This window comes from Nerophis ophidion, linkage group LG20 (assembly GCF_033978795.1).
Source record: "Nerophis ophidion isolate RoL-2023_Sa linkage group LG20, RoL_Noph_v1.0, whole genome shotgun sequence".
NCBI classification, from domain to species: Eukaryota; Metazoa; Chordata; class Actinopteri; order Syngnathiformes; family Syngnathidae; genus Nerophis; species Nerophis ophidion.
The window spans coordinates 15275856-15298939 of record NC_084630.1 but is presented as its reverse complement, the minus strand read 5'-3'; the positions used below and the strand labels follow the sequence as shown (position 1 = coordinate 15298939).

The following is a 23084-nucleotide window of genomic DNA, read 5'->3' as shown; positions in this document are numbered from 1 at the left end:
TGTCAACCATTTAGGACAAGTGATGTCTATACACGCTTCATTACACACTGTAGTCATGATAATAGTTGAATTAGGATTTATCTATGATTGACATTCACAAGACAAGATTTCATCATGCCCGATCATTGACCATTAAGACGAGCTACTCGGCTTTCAACACACCAATCACGTGAATGACTGTCATACTAATTCAACAGCCATACATGTCACACTAAGGGTGGCCATATGAACAATGCCGACACAGTCATAAACATGTGCCATATGGTGAAACCAGACTAAAAAACAATGACACATTTTGGGAGAATATCTGCACCGCAACACAAAATAAACACTACAGAACAAATTCCCAGAATTCCCTGCAGCATCAACTCTTCCAGGACGCTATGATATAAACAAACGCCATTGGTGGTTCTACACCTAACATCCGCTGTAATGATACCAGTACAGGAGCGTATCTAGTCGATACTGCTATAGTTACATCGATATTTTTTAGCAATCCAAAATCTGCTTTCGTTTTTTTGTATCATGTTTATAAACTCAGAAAATAGGTCCCTGGACACATGAGGACTTTAGATATTACCAATGTATGATCCTGTAACGACTTGGTGTCGGATTGATACCCAAATTGTTGGTATTATCCAAAACTAATGTAAAGTATCTAACAACAGAAATATAAGTGATAGTTACATTTTAACAGTGAACATGTTAAAACAGAAAATAAGCAGATATTAACAGTAAATGAACAAGTAGATTAATAATTCATGTTCTACCACTTGTCCTTAATAATGTTGACAAAATAAAAGGATGATAAATGACACAATATGTTACTGCATACGTCAGCAGACTAGTTAGGAGCCTTTGTTTGTTTACTTACTACTAAAATACACGTTTTCTTGTATGTTCACTATTTTATTTAAGGACAAACTTGCAATACGAAACACATGTTTAATGTACCCTAAGATTTTTTTGTTCAAATAAAGCTATTAATGAAATTTTTTGCTGTCCGCTTTATTTAGAAAAGTACTGAAAAGTACCAAAATACAATTTGGTACCGGTTTTTGTACCAAAATATTGGTAATCGAGACAGCACTAGTGTGTACTATTAGTGGGCGAGTTGCGTGTGATTTACTAAGACTGCATGCACAATTGATAACAAGCGCTCTATCTGACCAAGGATTTTGTGTGATACCGGCTGTCACCACTGGGGCAGTCAAATGCTGCATACCCATTGCAATATACAGTGGGGCAAAAAAGTATTTAGTCAGCCACCGATTGTGCAAGTTCTCCCACTTAAAATGAAGACAGAGGTCTGTAATTTTGATCATAGGTACACTTCAACTGTGGGAGACAGAATGTGAAAAAAAATCCAGGAATTCACACTGTAGGAATTTTAAATACGTTTTTTTGTAAATTATGGTGGAAAATAAGTATTTGGTCAACCATTCAAATCTCTCACTGATGGAAGGAGGTTTTGGCTCAAAATCTCACCATACATGGCCCCATTCATTCTTTCCTTAACACGGATCAATCCTTGTGTCCCCTTAGCAGAAAAACAGCCCCAAAGCATGATGTTTCCACCCCCATGCTTCACAGTAGGTATGGTAGTCTTGGGATGCAACTCAGTATTCTTCTTCCTCCAAACACGACGAGTTGAGTTTGTACCAAAAAGTTCTACTTTGGTTTCATCTGACCACATGACATTCTCCCAATCCTCGGCTGTATCATCCATGTATCCATTTTGGTATAAACTCAACTTGTCGTGTTTGGAGGAAGAAGAATACTGAGTTGCATCCCAAGAACACCATACCTACTGTGAAGCATGGGGGTGGAAACATCATGCTTTGGGGCTGTTTTTCTGCTAAGGGGAAAGGACAATTGATCCGTGTTAAGGAAAGAATGAATGGGGCCATGTATCACGAGATTTTGAGCCAAAACCTCCTTCCATCAGTGTGAGCTTTGAATGGTTGACCAAATACTTATTTTCCACCATAATTTACAAATAAATTATTTAAAATTCCTACAATGTGAATTCCTGGATTTTTTTTTCACATTCTGTCTCTCACAGTTGAAGTGTACCTATGATGAAAATTACAGACCTCTGTCATCATTTTAAGTGAGAGAACTTGCACAATCGGTGGCTGACTAATTACTTTTTGCCCCACTGTATGTATGCAGCGTGCAACTTTGTACTGTGTTTATTCAGCTATCATGTTGTTCGTCTTCCATGTATGCTGTGCTGCACGCTCTGTTATTATGTTGTGCATTTTATGCTTTACCATTGCACATCTGACCAAAACGTGTACCAATTTACAAGAATGAAAAATATTTCGTTAGAAAGCGAAAATCCCCAAGTAAGAAATGATCAAGCCTTTTTTTTTTTTCATTTCAGTGACACCACATCACATGTGAGTTCCTTTCCCCTGCAAGACACCATCACAACATGGCAGTTCACGGGCATTAGTCTATCCAGAACTCACGGTGAGAGTCCGCTCACGAAAAGCTGTCTTTCCTTTAAAGGGACCTGTGATGATGCTAATCTGCATCTAAAATACTTCTCTTTGGTCCAGATCATGCGTATTGGACATGCTTCGGTGTAAAGTGCTGAAAAATTTTGCTCCACGGTCACTTTTATGACAAGCTTTTTGAGTCTGTCTGCAAGATGTTAGATTCTGGTTTCCGGATTATAACTAAAACCACGCCCCTTAATCTCATAATGTATCTTTAAAAAATGTACACTGTTTGCATATACACTTTTCAGTTGTCATTATTTTATTTTTCAGACATGTTCCAAAATAAATTCATAAACATTCTATACTGTATATTCACCTGGCCACAAAAATAGGTACACGATCGCTGATTGATTCAGACAAAAAAAAGATGCTTTTAGCAGCATTTATCTCACTCCATGTTGCCCATCGGTGTCATTAGGCCAAAACTACATGAAAATATAATTTTGTCCCTCCTAAATTGTGTTTCCTCATAGCCTGAAGCACCGGTTAAGAGCTTTAGATACACAGTGCAGGCCAAAGGTTTGGACACACCTTCTCATTCAAAGTGTTTTCTTTATTTTCATGACTATTTACATTGTAGATTGTCACTGAAGGCATTAAAACTATGAATGAACACATGTGGAGTTATGTACTTAATAAAAAAAGGTGAAATAACTGAAAACCTTCGCTCTGATTACTTTTTCGCACGCTCTTGGCATTCTCACGATGAGCTTCAAGAGGTAGTCACCTGAAATGGTTTACACTTCACAGCTGTGCTTGAAGCTCATCGAGAGAATGCCAAGAGTGTGCATAGCGGTAATCAGAGCAGAGGGTGGTTATTTTGAAGAAACTACAATATAAAACATTTTTTCAGTTATTTAATTTTTTTTGTTAAGTACATAACTCCACGTGTGTTCATTCATAGTTTTGATGCCCTCAGTGACAATCTACAATGTAAATAGTCATGACAATAAAGAAAATGCATTGAATGAGGGGAAGGTGTGTCCAAACTTTTGGCCTGTACTGTATGTCCAAATAAGTACGTCCGCCTCGCAGTGACGTCACAACGTAGCCAGATTGCAAAAAAACGACAAACAGAGGCATTCAAACCTATGTGCAAGCTCGTGCTCAAATGTATGAACCTTATGATTTGGACCAGGGGTTGGCAACCCACAAAGTTGAAAGAGCCATATTGGATCAAAAAATACAACAAAGTACCGTATTTCCTTGAATTGCCGCTGGGGCGCTAATTAATTTAAAACCTCTTCTCACTCCTGCGCTTACCAAAGGCATGCGGTAAAAGTAAGCATGCGCTAATTATCTTAAAACATCTTCTCACTCCGGCACTTACCAAAGGTATGCAGCAAAAATTTGAGTGTGTAAGCTTAGACCTTAAATCCTACTGAATAGCTCTTAATCTTCTTCCTTTATATCTTTGTTGTTGCTATTTTTGTATTATGACAATTTATTATTGGATAATGTTGTACTGCATTTTAATCGTTTGTTCTGTGGTTGTGTGATGTTTTTTGCCTGGACCCCAGGAAGAATAGTCTCCACTGCGGTGTAGACTAATGGGGATCCTTAATAAACTAAATGCAATTTCAAATTACCGGTATTGAAATCAGCCTCCTTCATTTTGAAAATGATGACAGGGAAGTGTCACGAGTTTGACCAGGCGAGTAATACGAAGCATTCGCTAATTATTTTGGGAAGCAAGTTTGACTCGGCAGTAATTCAAGGCAGGCGCATACTATATGCCCTGCGGCAATTCAAGGAAATACGGTATAAGTCTTATAATGAAGGCAACACATGATGTAAGTGTCTATATTGGCTATAATAGCCTACTATCAACATGACTATGTGTCGCAGGCTGAAGCAAATCTTTGTTGACAGAAATGTTGAAATTAAATATTTATTATAGACATTTTTATAACATTAGAAACCTTTAGTAAATGAGAGGCTACTTAGAAGGTGAGATAACTTCTGGAAGCAACTGGCTTTTAATGGCCAATAGTATAGATGTGTGTGTCCAATTAAAGAAAATGATAGGCTACCTTCTTTTAATAGATGTATTACAATCTTTGGCAAGCTAGGTAATGTTTGCTGTGGTCTGGAACAACATGGCACACAAATAACAGAAATGCAGCCAATATTACATACAAATAATGTGTCATGAGACGTGCAAATCTAAATTATATACAAATAGGATACAAGTACCAAAATATTGGGCGGTATAGCTCGGTTGGTAGAGCGGCTGTGCCAGCAACTCGAGGGTTGCAGGTTCAATCCCCGCTTCCGCCATCCTAGTCACTGCCGTTGTGTCCTTGGGCAAGACACTTTACCCACCTGCTCCCAGTGCCACCCACACTGGTTTAAATGTAACTTAGATATTGGGTTTCACTATGTAAAGCGCTTTGAGTCACTAGAGAAAAAGAGCTACATAAATATAATTCACTTTACAAGTAAAGGGTATTAAATTAGCTCAAATATACCTACAAATGAGGCATAATGGTGCAATATGTACATACAGCATTGATTAGCGTGCAGTCATGCACTGACCAAATATGCCTGATTAGCACTCCAACGAGTCAATAAAATCAACAAAGCGCACCTTTGTGTATTCACGCACAGCATAAAACTTTTGGTGGACAAAATAAGACCAAGAAGGAGTGGAAGATTTTACATGTAAACAAACTGTTGCGTCACAGTCCACACTATGGTGAGTTCAAGAACCGCCAAAATTAGTGGGGCAAATCGATATTCACCAATTACTCTCATCAGTGAGGCATACACAAAAACATATTAAACAGTGGGCTTTCTAACAATCAGGAAGGTTTGTGTCATGTTTGTCCTCAAACAAAAAACATCCATCCATCTTCTACGGCTTGTCCTGTTCAGGGTGGCGGGGGGTCGCTGGAGCCTATCTCGGCTGTATTCGGGCGGAAGGCGGGGTACACCCTGGACAAGTCACCACCTCATCGCAGGGACAACACAAATAGACAACATTCGCATACTAAAACCCCAAAAATATTTTTCTCCATCTTTTTCCATGTTCAACCCTTTTTTTTTAAATGCTCCGGGGAGTCGCGGGTTGCTGACCCCGATTTAGATGCTTTAACACAAGTCTCCAGCACTGTAACAATATTTATAAGTCAGAAAAGACAAAATCATAGGTCCACTTTAAAGCCGAAAGCCAGTCCGACACTGTAGTCCTTGTACTAACTTTCTGATATTTTCTAGGACTCTGCGTTAGTGCACCATTAGAGGTGATCGCAAGGAAGAATTTCTTTATCAAACTCATGCTTCCTTATTCTGCTGTGCGCGGAGAGCAGATTGAGATCAGAGCCATCCTGCACAACTACAGCCCCAATGAAATCCAGGTAGGTCTGTTTGCCTCCAGCCTGCTGTTTTCTCTTAAACAGTTCACAGTTTCGACACAATAAATCCAGTCCATCCCCTCAGTCTTGATATCCGTCTGGGTTCAGGTACGTGTGGATCTTTTTGAGACGGAGCATATATGCAGTGCGGCCTCCAAGCGGAGAAGGTTCCGTCGGGAGATTGACGTCGGGCCCCAAACCACGCAAGCTGTACCTTTTATCGTCATTCCTATGAAGGAAGGAGAGTTTGGTATTGAGGTCAAAGCAGCTGTGAGAGATTCTCATCTCAACGACGGAATCATGAAGACGCTGCGCGTGGTGGTAAGAGGAAATTACATTCATCAAAAGTATTAATTTATTTTGCTGATGCGAAGTGACGTGAATTATATTTATATAGCGCTTCTCTCTAGTGACTCAAAGCGCTTTACATATGCAAGTTACATTTTTAAAGCAGGGTAGGTGGCACTGGGAGCAGGTGGATAAAGTGTCTTGCCCAAGGACACAACGGCAGTAACTAGGATGGCAGAAGCGCGTATCGAACCTGGAATCCTCAAGTTGCAGGAATGGCCACTCTACCAACCAAGCTATACCGCCCCAATAATGACACTATTAGTTATTATTAGTCAAATAATTACTAAACAGAAAGCAACTGATTTAGCCTACTTCGTGCCTAAAAATGCTTTAAAACAGGGGTGTCAAACTCATTTTATATCGGCGGCGAGATGGAGAAAAATCTACTCCTAAATGGGCCGGACTGGTAAAATTACGGCACGATAACTTAAAAATAAAGACAACTTCAGATTGTTTTCTTTGTAAAATCACGGCACAATAACTTAAAAATAAAGACAACTTTAGATTGCTTTCTTTGTTTAAAAATAGAACAAACACATTCTAAAAAAATGCACAAATCATAATGTTGTTGTTTTTACACTTACATGTTGGGGTTATAATTTATTCGGCGTTATTTATATTTTCTGAATAAATTATGTGATAATGTTCACCAGTCAACTCATTGGTGTTAATTTTCAATCTATCAAGATAAAAAAAAAATTGGTAACACTTTAGTATGGGAACATATTCTACGTAACAAAGACTTAATTTGGAGTTATTTGGACATTAGGGGAACATATAAGGGTTAGGATTAGGGTTAGGGTTAGGATTAGTAATAAGCAATAATACTGAGGTTATTGAGGGAAGACTCTTGGTTAATGGCTTACTGGTTGTATAATAAGGCCATGCAGAATAGGTTATTAATAAGTACTTAAAAAATACTAATTAAGAGCTAATATGTTACTAATTTGCATGTTAATAAGCAACTAGTTAATGGTGAATATGTTCTCCATACTAAAGTGTTACCGAAAAATTATATCAAAATTAAATTACGGTATGTTATTCATGTAGTTTGATCATTTTCCTCGACTGATGTACTAACATAATCTGGTTTATTCTGGTCATATGTTGCATCATCTATTAAGATACAAAGAATTGCTATTGTGACATCTAGTGGACACCTTTAGAAAAGCTTTTTCCTTTATTAAAAAATTTAGGCTCATTTTTATACTTGGCAAACTCATCCAACGGGCCGGATAAAACCTGTTTGTAAACCTAATCCGGCCCGCGGGCCGTACTCATTTGTGGTCACCTAATAACCTCTCCACGCAGGAGAGGGTGGCAAAGCGGGAAAGAGCCGGCAGATCAACTGGTCTAAAAGGGGGGTCTATTTAAAGGCTAGTGTATACAAATGAGTTTTAAGATAGGACTTCAAATCTTCTGGAATACACAATTAGGAAAAAACTTGAATGTAAAAAATAAGACAAAAATTTTGCTAGGGGTATGAATCATTTTGCCTTGACTCTTTATGCAAAATTATATTTTACCAAGCCGATACCAACGTAAATACACGTATCATACATTACACAACAGCTAAATAAATAATTCAAATAAATTCCAGCAATACCAACATTAAGCACAATTAGCAAACAGATTATGTCCAATCTTTTTTTCTGTTTCTGTCAGGCATCTGTAAAGAAAGTTTAGTTATACTGTACCGTATTATTAGTTTGTTTGTTTTTTTTTTACTTGAAAATGTTTTCTTTTCTTACTTTTCCAGTCAGAAGGTGTTCTGGTTAAAGCTCCCAAGACAATTGTTCTTGACCCTACCAATAAAGGGAAAGGTGAGTTTCATTTCCAACACTGTAATTTGGCACTGTGTTTTTTTGTTTGCCCTTTGATCCATCCTCTAATGTGCGTGCTTTGCCTGCAGATAAAAAACAAGAATTCATTCTCAACAGCCAAATTCCGAAACAGGATATGGTTCCAAACTCTCCCACCAGCACAGTGATCTCTGTCATAGGTGAGATATCATTTTTGTATTTTGCCTTAAACATTTTGTTATATATCTACAAAACTATTAGGACATCCTGCCATTTCACGTAAATGACGGCGATCCGACAGTCCGGGTTAAAGAATAAATGGGGTTTGCTCCGCCCCCTTTTGTAACAGCTTCCACTCTTTTTTACGCTCTTGTCTGCAAATTATATTAGCTGATTAAATCTGATTTAGGGACTAGAAATGTCCTATGTCGTCGTTGAGCCTGCGATCTAGTCAACGTCCAAAGTCTAATCAATGTATTTGCTTGAATACTAGAAAGGACAGAAGATTTGCGCTGAATAAATTTGATTTAGAGCCTACAGCTGTCCTCTCTAGTCATTGAACCTTTAATCTATTCAATGCCCAATGTCTAATCAATGCCTTTTTTAAAGACTAGATAGGACAGCTCAAGTCTACAGATGATCAGAACGGACTAAATCTGATTTAGTTGTTGAGCCTGTGATCAAGTCGACGTCCAATGTCCAATATATGTATTTGCTTAAAGACTAGATAAAACAGCGCTAGTCTACAGAGGATCTGAATTGACTAATTCTGAGTTAGGGACTAGAAATGTCCTATTTAGTCATTGATCCTATAATCTAGTCAATGTCCAATGACTATGCTACAGACCAGATAAAACAGCTCTAGTCTACACATGCTAAATCTGACGAGGTCTGATTTAGAGACTAGAGCTTTCCTATCTAGTTGGTAAGCCTGTAATCTAGTCAACGTCCAATGTCTAATCAATATATTACCTTAAAGACTGCAGATGTTCTGATCTGACTAAATCTGATTTAGAGACCAGAGCTGTCCTCTCTTGTCATTGAACGTTTAATCTGTTCAATGCCCAATGTCTAATCAATGTCCTTTTTTAAAGAGTTGATAGGACAGCTCTCGTCTACTGACTAAATCTTATTTAGAGACTGCAGGTGTCCTTATTTAGTCGTTGAGGCTGTACTCTAGTCAACGTCCAATGTCTATGCTACAGACTAGATAAAACAGCTCTAGTCTACGGATGTTCTGATCTGACTAGATCTTATTTAGAGACTAGCGCTGTCCTATCTAATCGGCGAGCCTGTAATCTAGTCACAGTCTGATATCTGTGCCCTAAGACTGGATAGGACAGCTATAGTCTACAGATTATCTGATCTGATGAGACCTGATTTAGAGACTTGAGCTGTCCGATCTCGTAGAGCCTGTAATCTAGTCAACGGCTAATGTCTAAACAATGTCTAATCGAAAACTAGATAGGACAGTTATAGCATAGAGCTATACTCCTGGAAATGACTGGCTTTTAATGGCAAAATGTATGGATGTGTGTGTCCAAGTTAAAGGAAACGGCAGGCCGTCATCTTCTAACAGATTTATTACAATCCTTGGCAAGCTAGGTAATGTTTGCTGTGGTCTGGAACAACATGGCCCGCAAACAATTATCAGAAATGCAGCCAATATTACATAAAGATAATGTGTCATGTGACATGCTAAACAAAATTGTATACAAAGAGGATACAAGTAAAGGATATTAAATTAGCTGAAATATACCTACAAATGAGGCATGATGATGCAATATGTACATAGAGCCAGCCTAAATAGCATGTTAGCATTGATTAGCTTGCAGTCATGCAGTAACCAAATATGTCTGATTTGTGCGCCAACAAGTCAATAACATCAATAAAGCTCACTGTTGTGCATTGATGCACAGCTTAAAACTTTTGGCGGACAAAATGAGACAAGGAAGGAGTGGAAGATTTTACATGTTAACAAACTGTTGCGTCAGTCCACACTATGGTGAGTTCAAGAACCGTCAAAATTAGTAGGACAAAACGATGTTCACCAAATACTCTCATCAATGAAGCATACACACAAACATATCAAACAGTGGGCTTTCTAACAATCGGGAAGGTTTGTGTCTTGTTTGTCTTCAAACAAAAAACATACTTAAAAAAATGCTCCAGGGAGCCACTGGGGCCGCACTAAAGACCCGCATTACGGCTAGAGAGCCGCGGGTTGCTGACCCCCGGCCTAGAACTAGCTCAGCTCTGATCTGGTCTCAGCTGGTCTATACCATTGCTGTTCTATCTAGTGTTCTGTCAAACACTACAGCCGTTATTGGCAAAGATTTTTTTTATCTGACTACAGATGTGCTAATCTTTAGACTACAGCAGTCCTATCTTGTCTTCAAACAAATACATACTTAAAGACTAGATAGGACAGCTGTAGCCTGGAGACTATAACTGTCTTTGAACTCATTAAGCCTGCTCAGGTGAGAAGTGAAACGCCTTCCAAAACAAATGAAATTCACAGTCGTGTTCTAATTCTTTCACATGAATACATATGTGTTTATTTATGTGTTTGTTTATTTTTACAGGTAGAGAGCAAGTGAGTGTACTGGTGGAGAACGCCATTGCCGGAACGTCTATGGGTAGTCTTATCTATCAGCCCACAGGCTGTGGAGAGCAGAACATGATCCACATGACCCTGCCTGTAATTGCTACCACGTATTTGGACAAAACCAACCAGTGGGAGACTGTAGGCTTTCAGAAACGTGCCACGGCCCTACAACACATTAAGACCGGTAGGTACACTTTACGTTATCCACATTTTACTCAAAGGTTTTTGTTCCAGCACATCACTGAAAACTGTATAACTTTAAGTTATGACCACATTCTGCGGATTGCTCGATGGTTCAACGACTGCTATGGTTTAAGTCAGGGGTTCCTAACATTTTTGATCTCGGGGCCCACTAAATTCTTAACACTGAATTATTAATCTTACTTTTGACTTTATTCGTACTGACTATTTATATCTAATGGTTTACAACCTTTTTAAAATTATATGAAAGCCTGTGTTAATCACAAAGATTATTATGAAGGCTTAGGTCAGGTTGATTACAAAAAATAAATACTAATTAAATATACTGCAAGAGAAGGAAGGGACTCATAAAAACTGATGAAAAAAAATGTACATACAATTAAACAGCGCTAGAATAAATACATTCTAATTTAACTAATAATAATAAAAAGATGTATTTATTTTATTTTATTTTTACATCTTCACCGCTTTAGTCATAATTTTTGCGCTTAAGAAATATCTCCAAGACTTGAGCTCAAACTTCTTTTATTTGTTTAATATTGTTATTACCGCACCAAGTGGTGGAAAAGTGTATTATAACCGTGTACCGCTGCGACCCATACAGCTATTTTTGGCGGCCTCCGACGGGGCGCTCAAAGTTTATGGTTTAAATTATATCTGGCCAGAAATACTGTCTCCAAAGGCCCTGGGCAGGTTATATTGACATGGCAACACATATAAGCTTATATCTGATTAGACAAAAATAATCAAACAAACTGTGGTACGTGCACCATTATTAGTATGCAGGCTCCATCTTGATTAAAGTACAGTGTTTTATTTTACTATTTTTAAACATAGTGTTACTGTTCAAACTGTGCGTAATGTTACAGTGGCCAAATATATTAAATATACTCTTTAAATAAAACCCCTGCCTTGTATTTAATAAATACTTAGGCCTAGTACGCTACTGTATTTTAATGTTGGTCATTATGGTGATACTTGGAGATCCAAGTTTTTTTTTCTGATGTGGTACTTGGTGGAAAAAAGTTTGAGAACCACTTTATTAGACTACTGGAAATATAAACAAATACCAGAATTTGAGTTGTAAAATGTAGGTCAGTGCTTCTGATAGTTTTTAGGCCTGGAAACAACTGATTAAACTGAACAGGCACAATATCAAGTAACATTTAATATTCAGAACTATTGTGAAAGCCTTAAGAAAGGTTGACCACTGTATAATGAGGTTAAATACAACTCAAATAAAGCATTATGACACATTTCCATTAATTTTGTTCATGCATCCTGATGTCCAACAAGGATGTGAGCGCCATGTTTTGTTTAACCTTTAGAGAATATTTTTTACAGAAGAAGTGTAAAGTTGTAGAATGTTCAAGACCAGAGGTTGCACTGTATAATTGACCTCAACTGCAAACAACGAATGATAATTACGTAGATGTCAGAGTGGTCAAAGTGGTTCAAAAGTTTGTTTGATGTGCACAGGATTCAAAAACCAGCAGAAATATCGGCAGCCGGATGGTTCTTTTGCTGTTTGGGCCAAAGGAAAAGGTAGCAGCTGGTGAGTCAAACAGCCTCTTATATTTACACATCATGGAGGAGATTGTGCATGCATGCAAATAAACATAAGTTGTGCACTCTCTCTTCTCTCAGGCTGACAGCCTATGTTGCCAAGGTTTTCTCCATGGCCAACCAGCTGGTGGCAGTGCAAAGGGATGTGATATGTGATGCTGTCAAGTTTCTTATCCTCCATGCACAGCAACCTGACGGCATGTTTAGAGAAGTTGGAACGGTTTCTCATGGCGAGATGATTGTAAGGGCAATACATCAACAATGAAATTCTGAGGATGCCGCTGCTGCTGACAACAGTGTGCTTCCGTGTCTTGTTTGTGTTTGTGTGTGCAGGGCGACATACGTGGTGGGGACTCGGATGCCTCCATGACGGCCTTTAATGTCATTGCAATGCAGGAGTCAAGGGCACTTTGCGCTGAGACTGTTAATGTGAGTATTCCTTTTGCTGACCTCCTTAGTCCTAAAATAGGGGTCGCCAACCCATCGATCGCGATCCCCCAGTGGATTTTTGGGACCCTACTGGTTAATGGCAAAAATATTTGAAAAAATATATATATTAATAGTATATAGTCGCCTGCCTGTGACGGAAAGTTAACAAACTAAATAATAAAGTCCGTGAACATTGCTCCAAAGTACGGATTTTGTGTTGATTAATTATGAATACAAAACTAAATTATGACTTAAATTATGACCTATGACCTTGTAAAAAAAAAAATTCAAAATATTATGTCCAAATATTTAGTATTTTTAAGTCTATTTAAATTATTGATTCTGATTTGTGATGTTCATGCTTAATCCAAATTTTAACGTACAATTAATATTATTTTAAATAAATGGAATGAGTGGAATGAGGTGAAGTCTAACGAGAAAAAGTTGCAATGTTGACACAAAGCTGCCATGCGTGCTTTTTTTTTTCTTTAGTGTTTGTTTATTTTTCTTTTTTTTGACATTGCTCAAAAAAAAGACAACAAATCTGTTATAATGAATTATTGACTTATTCATGGCTCCAATTACTTAAAATAATGCACTTTAAAATGTTTTATGTGTAAAAAATATGGTGTGTGGTTGCCCTATAAAAACATCACAGTTTTAATTGACAAAAGAGCATAAAACAAACAAAATAATAGTTCAAACATAAAATCGACAGATATATCTGAAGTAGAGCTCGTAATTGAATTGTTAAAAGTTTTTTTTAAAAACTAATAAAAATATATCACTTTGAGTGAGATACCTTTTGGATCCCAAATATATTTAGTAGGTTTTTATTTAACTTTTCTCTGTGATTACTCAAAAATATTAAATAATTAAAATCAATGGTGTCCTGCATTATTGAACTTTTAGGTCTTTAATTACTAAATACTGCATATTTCAGTTTTACTATAAAAAATAAAGTTGTCTTTGACAAAAAAAACTTTTTTTTTTACTTTATATAAACCTCAACGTGATATAGAGATTTACTGTAAGCGTTAAATGAAAAAATAACATTAATTTGACTCATTTTCAACATTTTAATCACTGAGACACTTTATGGTCCCTAGGAGCCCTAAGGCTTAAAAAAAATTAAAAATCCATATATTTTTTTATGGTTTGAAAATCAAAAATATCAAAATGACCCCCACATGCTTACATTTTTTTCCACGTACGGCCTTCTGTGGAAAACGTTTGGACACCCCTGATTTAAAGCATCACATCAGCATCACTATGGATTAAACAATTGTTGCTTGGTTATATTCTATCATTATTACGAGTGTTTTAAAAATGTTTTGCGCACACTGATTGTTCACCAGTTGAGTCAAACGAGTCAACTACACGCCAGCATTAGGCAAAGCACAGTCATTTGTCTTAATTGTTTAATTCATATTTAGGTCAACTATTTTTCCATCATGACCCCGTCCCTCTTACTCTCCCCGCTCCTTCCGTTCAGAGCTTAGAGGACAGCGAAAACAAAGCTATTACTTACCTGGAGAAACGTCTGCCCAGCCTTGTCAACCCATACGCTGTTGCCATGACATCTTATGCTCTGGCGAATAAGAACAAGCTGAACAAGGAGATCCTGTTTCGATTTGCTTCACCAGGTAAATTATATAACAAACTAAAAACATTAGATTACAACACTTTAATTAAATTACGTTACGTTTCCATAATATTTTCTAACAAAAAAACTATATTACGAAACAATGATTCTGGTAGAAATATAAGTTTTTGTATTTCTCGTCTGCAGACCTGAGCCACTGGCCTGTGCCTAAAGGACATATTTATACTCTGGAAGCTACAGCCTATGCTCTTCTGGCCCTGGTCAAGGCCCAGGTGAGTTTCCTATATGTTTATTTGTCAAGGCCCGCCACAAACAAATTTGGCACCACCCACACGGAGCGGTACGGATCAGTGTTGCCAACTTAACGAATAAGCAAACCGCTCCAGCTGTTTAGTTTCATTTGTTTCAATCCCGGGTTCTGGATCTTTCTGTGTGGAGTTTGCCTGTTCTCCCCGTGACTGCGTGGGTTCCCTCCAGGTACTCCGGCTTCCTCCCACCGCAAAAAACATGCTCCTGGGGATAGGTTGATTGGCAACACTAAATGGTCCCTAGCGTGTGAGTGTGAATGTTGTCTGTCTGCGGTGGGGCAAAAAAGTATTTAGTCAGCCACCGATTGTGCAAGTTCTCCCACTTAAAATGATGACAGACGTCTGTAATTTTCATCATAGGTACACTTCAACTGTGAGAGACAGAATGTGAAAAAAAATCCAGGAATTCACATTGTAGGAATTTCAAAGAATTTATTTGTAAATTATGGTGGAAAATAAGTATTTGGTCAACCATTCAAAGCTCTCACTGATGGAAGGAGGTTTTAGCTCAAAATATCACGATACATGGCCCCATTCATTCTTTCCTTAACACGGATCAATCGTCCTGTCCCCTTAGCAGAAAAACAGCCCCAAAGCATGATGTTTCCACCCCCATGCTTCACAGTAGGTATGGTGTTCTTGGGATGCAACTCAGTATTCTTCTTCCTCCAAACACAACGAGTTGAGTTTATACCAAAAAGTTCTATTTTGGTTTCATCTGACCACTTGACATTCTCCCAATCCTCTGCGGTATCATCCATGTATCCATTTTGCCAATCAGCCGCAAGTGAGGGGAAACAGCTCTCAGACAAAGATGTGTGACGTGGTCACGAAAAATCACCAACACAACAGGAAGAGTCACCAAAATAAAAGCGCAGAACAGGAACCAACCCAAAAATCCAACAAAAAGGACACGGCTTGACGTAAACAGCCGTGACAAGATCATTAGATTTAAAAAACAGGGGGAGACTTAACTCCGGCTGGCCTGGGAACGCCTCGGGATCCCCCGGGAAGAGCTAGACGAAGTGGCTGGGGAGAGGGAAGTCTGGGTTTCCCTGCTTAGGCTGTTGCCCCCGCGACCCGACCTTGGATAAGCGGAAGATGATGGATGGATGGATGGACTTAACTCCATGGAGATGCACTAATAATATATTTAGACTAATAGTGATGTATTATTATGATTCGTATTATCCACTGGTGATAATCCTGCCTTCTTGCTTCTCGCGGACTGACGTCATGCATGCGACATGTCATATTTTCAGTATAAGGACCAGTCCAGTGTTGCCAAATTGACGACTTTCCTGCCAAATCTGGTAACTTTGCAGCTCCTCCCAGCTACTATTTTTTGCATCAGAAGCAACGAGTGACAAATCAAACTCCTTTTTTTCGGGTGTTTTCCAGACATAAAAGCACAAATCACTCTGCATTGAAAGTCTTCAAGGAGTGGCAATGTGTACTGTCTACTATACCTGTTACGTACGATGGGTGGAGGGAGATGACACAACGGCAGGGATCAGGCCAATAGGTTTATTGAACCCGATGATGATGTGTTTGGGTGTGTATGCTACTCTAAGTAAATGGTGCAAGACGATGCGTAAAATTAACAGTGTAAACGTTACCAGAGTTTGTTGTACTATAAGTTCGTGTTGGATAAATGCCAAAGGGGCAAGGCGAGAAGGCAGTCTGTGGGCAAGCAAGCGATCGGGGGCTGGAGAGAATGAGGTCTGTGTCCAAGGAGGGGTCTAGGATTAAAGGAGGGTAATCCAGAATCCAGAGGCAAGTCGAGGCATACAGCTTGATTATGGTAAACAGGGGAAGCACTGCGGGGAACACAGAGGACATCAGACATGGGATCAGGGAAGGCACAGAGACAGAAAAAGTATGCAGGAGGGAAGCCAGAGACGGGATGCTTACTGCAAGGAGTGAACTAGGTTCTGACACTGGTTCTTTGGATCCCCTGGTCTTTATGCTGTCTGTCTTCATCAAACCCAGACGTGCTGATTGCAGATTACCTGCAGCCCTGCAACCGGCGTGCTTCTCGCCGCAGATGACATGCGGGGTTGCGCATGCGCCGTGACAATAACCCCGTAGCCAATCACTGGGACAATTAGATTGCAATCCAATGGGTAACACGGCGCTGAGGCCTTTTGTTAATGCATGGTTCTCCAGAAAGCTGTCATGAATATATGATATTCTCCAGAAAAATATATATATTGTCAAAAAAGAGATGGCTCAATAGTTTGTGAAGCCTCATTCCCCTGTACCATCATGTTCAATTGGTCCATTCTCTTGTACCTGTAGTTTCACACACACACACATTTTTCCTTTGATCTGATTTGCAAAGGCCTTTGAGGACGCCCGACCTATAGTTCGATGGTTCAACAAACAGCGAAAGGTTGGCGGAGGTTTTGGATCAACTCAGGTGAGTGAGATACAACTTGATCATATAACTATACCTGGTCATGTCATCTACGCTTGGCTTAGTATTTTTGGGTTTTTCGTTTTTCGCTCTTATCTAGGCCACTATCATGGTATATCAAGCTATCGCTGAATACTGGACCAACGTTAAAGAGCCAGATTATGATCTGAAAGTGGACATCCAGCTGCCGGGCAGATCAAAGCCGATCAAATACAGCATCAACAACGAAAACCACTATACCACAAGAACATCTGATGTGAGCATGCATAATGTCTCAATAATGTATGATATCTACAGTTGTAATATATATGCTGTTGTATATCCTTTTTAACGCACAGATGAAGCAGATTAACCAGGATGTGAAAGTAATTGCAGAAGGTACCGGGGAAGCAACACTTACAGTAAGTTATTACCTCAACTAGGAGGTTATGTACAGTATTTGTCTTTCTGTTTGTTAGTTAGCAACTTAAAACTTATGGGTGGGTTCTGATTAATCTTTCAGGAAATGTCAGAAATGGGATAAAGAACAAGTGATTAGATTTTCCGGTAGGGTGACTGATCACCACCCGGATTTAGCCTTTTTTTTTAAAGGGGAACATTATCACCAAACCTATGCAAGCGTCAATATATACCTTGATGTTTCAGAAAAAAGACCATGTATTTTTCTAACCGATTTCCGAACTCTAAATGGGTGAATTTTGGGAAATTAAACACCTTTCTGTTTATCGGTCCTTTAGCGATGACGCAGAACGTGACGTCACCGAGGTAACACACCCGCCATATTTATTTTCACATTACAAACACCGGGTCTCAGCTCTGTTATTTTCCGTTTTTTCGACTATTTTTTGGAACCTTGGAGACATCATGCCTCGTCGGTGTGTTGTCGGAGGGTGTAACAACACTGACAGGGAGGGATTCAAGTTGCACCACTGGCCGAAAGATGTGAAAGTGGCAAGAAATCTGCCGCCAGACCCCCATTGAATGTACCAGAGTGTCTTCACATTTGACCGGCGATGCTAAGACAGACATGGCACAGAGATGTATGGATAACCTGCAGATGTATTTGCAACGATTAAGTCAACGAAATCACAAAAGTTGAGTTTTGTTGATGTTGTTGACTTATGTGCTAATCAGACATATTTGGTCACGGCATGACTGCCAGCTAATCGATGCTAACATGCTACGCTAATCGATGCTAAAATGTTATTTACGCTAGCTCTATGTACATTTAAAACAAGATACCCACATTTAATGCGAAACAAACACTTACCAATTGACGGATTTAAGTTGCTCCAGTGTCACAAGATGCGAAAGTCCTGATCGTTTGGTCTGCACATTTTACCGGCGATGCTAATAAGGCAGCCATGCTATGGGCCACTTCATTAGGTACACCCACGCTATGGCCGAATAGCGTCAATAGCTATTCGCTCAATAGCTTCAATTTCTTCTTCAATTTCGTTTTCGCTATCTGCCTCCATACTTCGACCATCTGTTTCAATACATGCGTAATCTGTTGAATCGCTTAAGCCGCTGAAATCCGAGTCTGAATCCGAGCAAATGTCGTTACCGGTAAAATTTTGAAAAAAACTTCAAAAAATACAACAAGCCTCTGGGAACTGATTTTTATTGTTTTCAACCCTTTTGAAATTGTGATAATGTTCCCCTTTACAGGTTTCTTTACTATTGGGAGATATGCCCAATACTCTTTCTCAATACAGGCATAGACAGTGTTCTATATGTACAGTCGTCCCTAGTTTGTCACGGTTGTTTGGTACATGACTTCGATAAACATTTGTCTGCAAAACAGGACTATTATTAATTAATCTAATACTTTCACAGTTTCAATATAAGAAAACTGTTTATGACCTTCTACATATGTTTTTGATATTATTAGAGCCATCTAAACATTAAAATAACCCATATACAACCCCTTTGCACTTGTTTCATATAGTAGCCCTGAGGGTGTCCTACTGTAGTTACAGCACTCACCGGTAGCTCAGAGGACCCTCTAAGTGTCATTCCTCTGGCAGTCGTCCGGTCACTACAACACATCCACAGCCTGAAAATACTTTGTCACATCCTGGCTAATTACTTAAGTACTGTATTTTCCGGACTATACGGCGCTACTTTTTTACAAAGCTGTCAGGCTGGGACTAAGGAGTAGATTCAGACGCAGAGTAGGGACTCTTTAGTAGGGCTTTTATTTTAACAACTCTTTCACCTCCAAAGTCAGAGTAATACAAAATTAATAAATAACAAAAACGGTCAGCAAAAAAGGTTCCAAAGAAGTGAACAACCAAAAATCACTCCTTAAAAGGAGGAAAATGCAAAAACAAAGACGAACTATAATTTGCGCCGTATCTACTATGAAACTTAACATAAAACGCTCCAACAGGAGGACGGAAACAATAACTATAAAAATCTCTACTCTTAATTTTAATCTAATAAAGGTAAACAAAAAAATCACTTGAGAAATTTGAGGAAGGAAAGATTATTAGGAAAAAATAATAACTCACCAATTCGGTTGAACAAAGACTAAGTAACAAAATTCACTCTGAGGAAGAGAAAAAGTTAAACTCAAAATTACAGCGAGGGATTTCAGGATCCAAGGAAATAGGCGTGGGACGAGAGACATAAAGATGGAAGCAAGACAGGCACGAAAGCTCGAGACAATCTGGCACAGAACAAGGAGAAGCATGGGCTTAAATGAAACATGAGGGTAATGGTAAACAGGTGGACACAATCAGGGGTGAGGGATGACGTCAGACTGGTGACACAAGAGGAAGGGCCAGTGATCTGAAACGAGAGGAGTTGCTTTTCAAAATAAAACATGCAATTCACAAGACAAAAAAAAAAAACAAGAAAAGACATCCCTCACCGAGGTGTAACAAAAGTGTTGAGCCCTGCGGTTTATCCAAAGGTGCGGGTATTCTATGGCTGTTTCTTCGCCAACGGCTAAATTATAGAATGGCTTTAGCAAAAAAAACTAACTATGTACTAAAATGATCCACTTCCACTGTAAAAAAAAAATCCAAGCAATTGTTAAATAGCAACAGTAAAACACCGTAAAACCATAAACAGTTTATTACAGTAGTAAATGCAGTACTACGGTTAAAGTACATATAAAACACAAGACTTTAATGTGAAAATAATGAAAGATTGCACAATGCATTTGCAAATATTTAATGTCAAAAGCATGCAAATACTATAAAATTCACGGTGTTATGTCTAATTAAAGATTTTGCAGATTGTACATTTAAATGTACAACATAAAGCATCTTAATTGCTTTAGGGGTTTGTGTTAAAGCATTAGCCTTGTTTACTTTTGGCTAACAACATGTTTTTTTTGTATTTTTGTGGCAAGTTGTTTCTGGTATTGAGGGGTTATGTCTATGAGCTTCATTGCAAACTGCATCGAAATTAACCACACTGTGTGTTTAAGTGTGTTGGAACTGGTTGCAAGCAGCTATTTAACAGATATGGAGCATTTAAGGATAATTTTTTAATAGCTCACTTGAAGGAACATGTTGTGGAAGGCCATGTTGTGAGTTGTCCAGTGAAAGGTTGTACAAAAATTTCAAGATAAAATCCTCAGGTACAACTCACATGTCTCAGAAACACAGTATTGGTGACCTGGTGGAAGATTAGATAACGTTCGGGCTCACAGTGAGAAGGACCTGGGTTTGATTCCCGGTCTAGGGGCATTTCTGTGTCGACTTGGGATGTTCTCCCTATGACTGCGTGAGTTCTTTCTGGGTTCTTCTCATCTCTAAAGACATGCATCTAGGGACAGGCTGATTGGCAACACTAAAATTGGTCTAAATGTGTTTTATTGTGAATTCCTGTTAACTCCTGACATTTTTTTTTTTACCTTAAATTCTATTGTTTTTCTGTTAACAGGTTAACAATATATCAGTTTTTTTCTTAGTATTTTACAGTAAGCAAAACCAGTTATCAACTATAAAATTTACGGATTCAACATCAACATACCGCAGCGTCCTATACATCGTGACTGTATTTTTTACGGTGAATTCGAGGCAACCACAGGTATTTTAGCATAAATTGTGCAGATTTTTTTTTTTTTACATTGTGTTCAAACTCAGTGTTCACAAATTACAAGGAAGAAGAATCCCGATAAACATATTGAACCTTATTATTGAAATTATAAATTCTTCTTAATCTCAAAAAGGATGATTAAAGACATTAATGCCTTTTCTGTTTTGTTTGTTCAGCTATTTAACTGTAATTTGAAATTGTCACAGTGAAGATAGAGTAGCGCCAAAATTAGCCGCCTGTTGTAGCGTTGTTCACCCTTAATCCGGAAACGATTGGTTCCATAACATAATATTGGAAAATAGGACATATAATGCACCTTATTACATAAATACAAACGTAACACTTCATTTAACACTTACTTTATTCTTAAAAGAGATGTTTTTAAGTTGTGTTTTAAGGATTCATTTTATATATTTAATTGTTTTTTTTTCCAAATCTGCGACATAGTGAGACCACGATATTTGGATGACTGTATAGTTCAAATTAAATCAAAGTAAATGAAAAAACTCATTGGATTGTGCCTCAAGTAACCAGTTTTCTTTATCAAATGATGCAATGTAAACATATGTGTTAATAATTGAGTTATTAATAACTCTGAAACTAGTTCTTGTAGGCTTTCACTACTGTCTTTTGTCATTTCAAGACAGGACACACCCATGTAACAAATACTTATTCATATATATTTACTACCGTAATGTTTTTAGGAAAAAATGGCTTTAGGTCATGCAATAATATGATGTGCTGTTGTCAATTGTGGCAGATGGTGTCGTTGTATTATGCCCTGCCTTCCCAAAAAGAAAGTGACTGTCAGAAGTTCGACTTATCCGTGAAGTTGATCCCAGGTAATTTGATTAACTGAAGAATATATTTGCCGACGAATGCAGTTGTTTGCATGTAAACATTTCATCTTGTTAAAACAGATATCAAGGATCCGGAGGACTTCAAGCTCCAAATAGAGGTTATGTGAGTACAATCGATAATGGTAAACTTTTCAAGTTTGATTCAGTCTCCCCCTGTATCTTATTAAAGGTTTTTTGTGCAATATACTGAATTCATAGTTGCTTCAGATGCTGTTATTTGCATGTGAATGATCTGATTACCTTGCTTCTGAGGCACCATAAGCCAGCTTTATCATCCTGAGAATGAAGCAACAAATGATAACAAAGATAATATTGAAATGCTACCCATTAACTGTACCATATTTGGCATTATCTTAATGCCGTTTGTCAAAGCCATCAAGACTGAGATACACTCGTTTGCTTTTGTTTTTGGTCGGTCATAACGTTTTAGCATTCGAGCAGACATTATTGTGTGACCCATACTGCATATGTATAGCTAAATATACATACGTTAGGTCAGGAAAAAACACAAGAGGCTATGTCATCCCTTTTTCAGGTTTTCCTGCTTGTCAGGGGATTTTATACATACAGTATAGGCCAAAAGTTTATATATATATATATATATATATATATATATATATATATATATATATATATATATATATAGAATAGAATAGAATAGAAAGTACTTTATTGATCCCTGGGGGAAATTCAGCACCACAGTTCGCTCACAATAGACAAAAATAATAATAAATAATATACAACATATATTATATATATAATATATGAATAATATAAATATATTCTACATATATTTTACATTTAAGTGCAGTCAAGAAGGAACATATGCATTATACAGTCTGATGGCTATATATATATATATATATATATATATATATATATATATATATATATATATATATATATATATATATCATACCTACATATATATATATATATATATATATATATATATCATACCTACAAGCCTGTTTTGCAGGTCTCCCTGCTTGTCAGGGAATTTTATTCAATA

At 37.9% G+C, this 23084-nt stretch overlaps 1 protein-coding gene across 1 annotated transcript in view; it reads left to right on the top strand.

Annotated features, from left to right (window-relative positions):
- The window catches only part of LOC133538784 (complement C3-like), a 76933-nt gene that overhangs the window by 39432 nt on the left and 14417 nt on the right, over window positions 1-23084 (top strand). Inside the window, exons 20-35 of the mRNA XM_061880569.1 lie at window positions 2390-2478; window positions 5730-5869; window positions 5975-6187; window positions 7977-8040; window positions 8130-8219; window positions 10605-10811; window positions 12308-12383; window positions 12476-12635; window positions 12728-12823; window positions 14319-14469; window positions 14616-14701; window positions 17082-17159; window positions 17257-17412; window positions 17495-17557; window positions 21973-22054; window positions 22133-22175. Coding sequence (XP_061736553.1) covers window positions 2390-2478; window positions 5730-5869; window positions 5975-6187; window positions 7977-8040; window positions 8130-8219; window positions 10605-10811; window positions 12308-12383; window positions 12476-12635; window positions 12728-12823; window positions 14319-14469; window positions 14616-14701; window positions 17082-17159; window positions 17257-17412; window positions 17495-17557; window positions 21973-22054; window positions 22133-22175 — 1794 coding nt within the window. The remainder of the gene's footprint in view (window positions 1-2389; window positions 2479-5729; window positions 5870-5974; window positions 6188-7976; window positions 8041-8129; window positions 8220-10604; window positions 10812-12307; window positions 12384-12475; window positions 12636-12727; window positions 12824-14318; window positions 14470-14615; window positions 14702-17081; window positions 17160-17256; window positions 17413-17494; window positions 17558-21972; window positions 22055-22132; window positions 22176-23084) is intronic.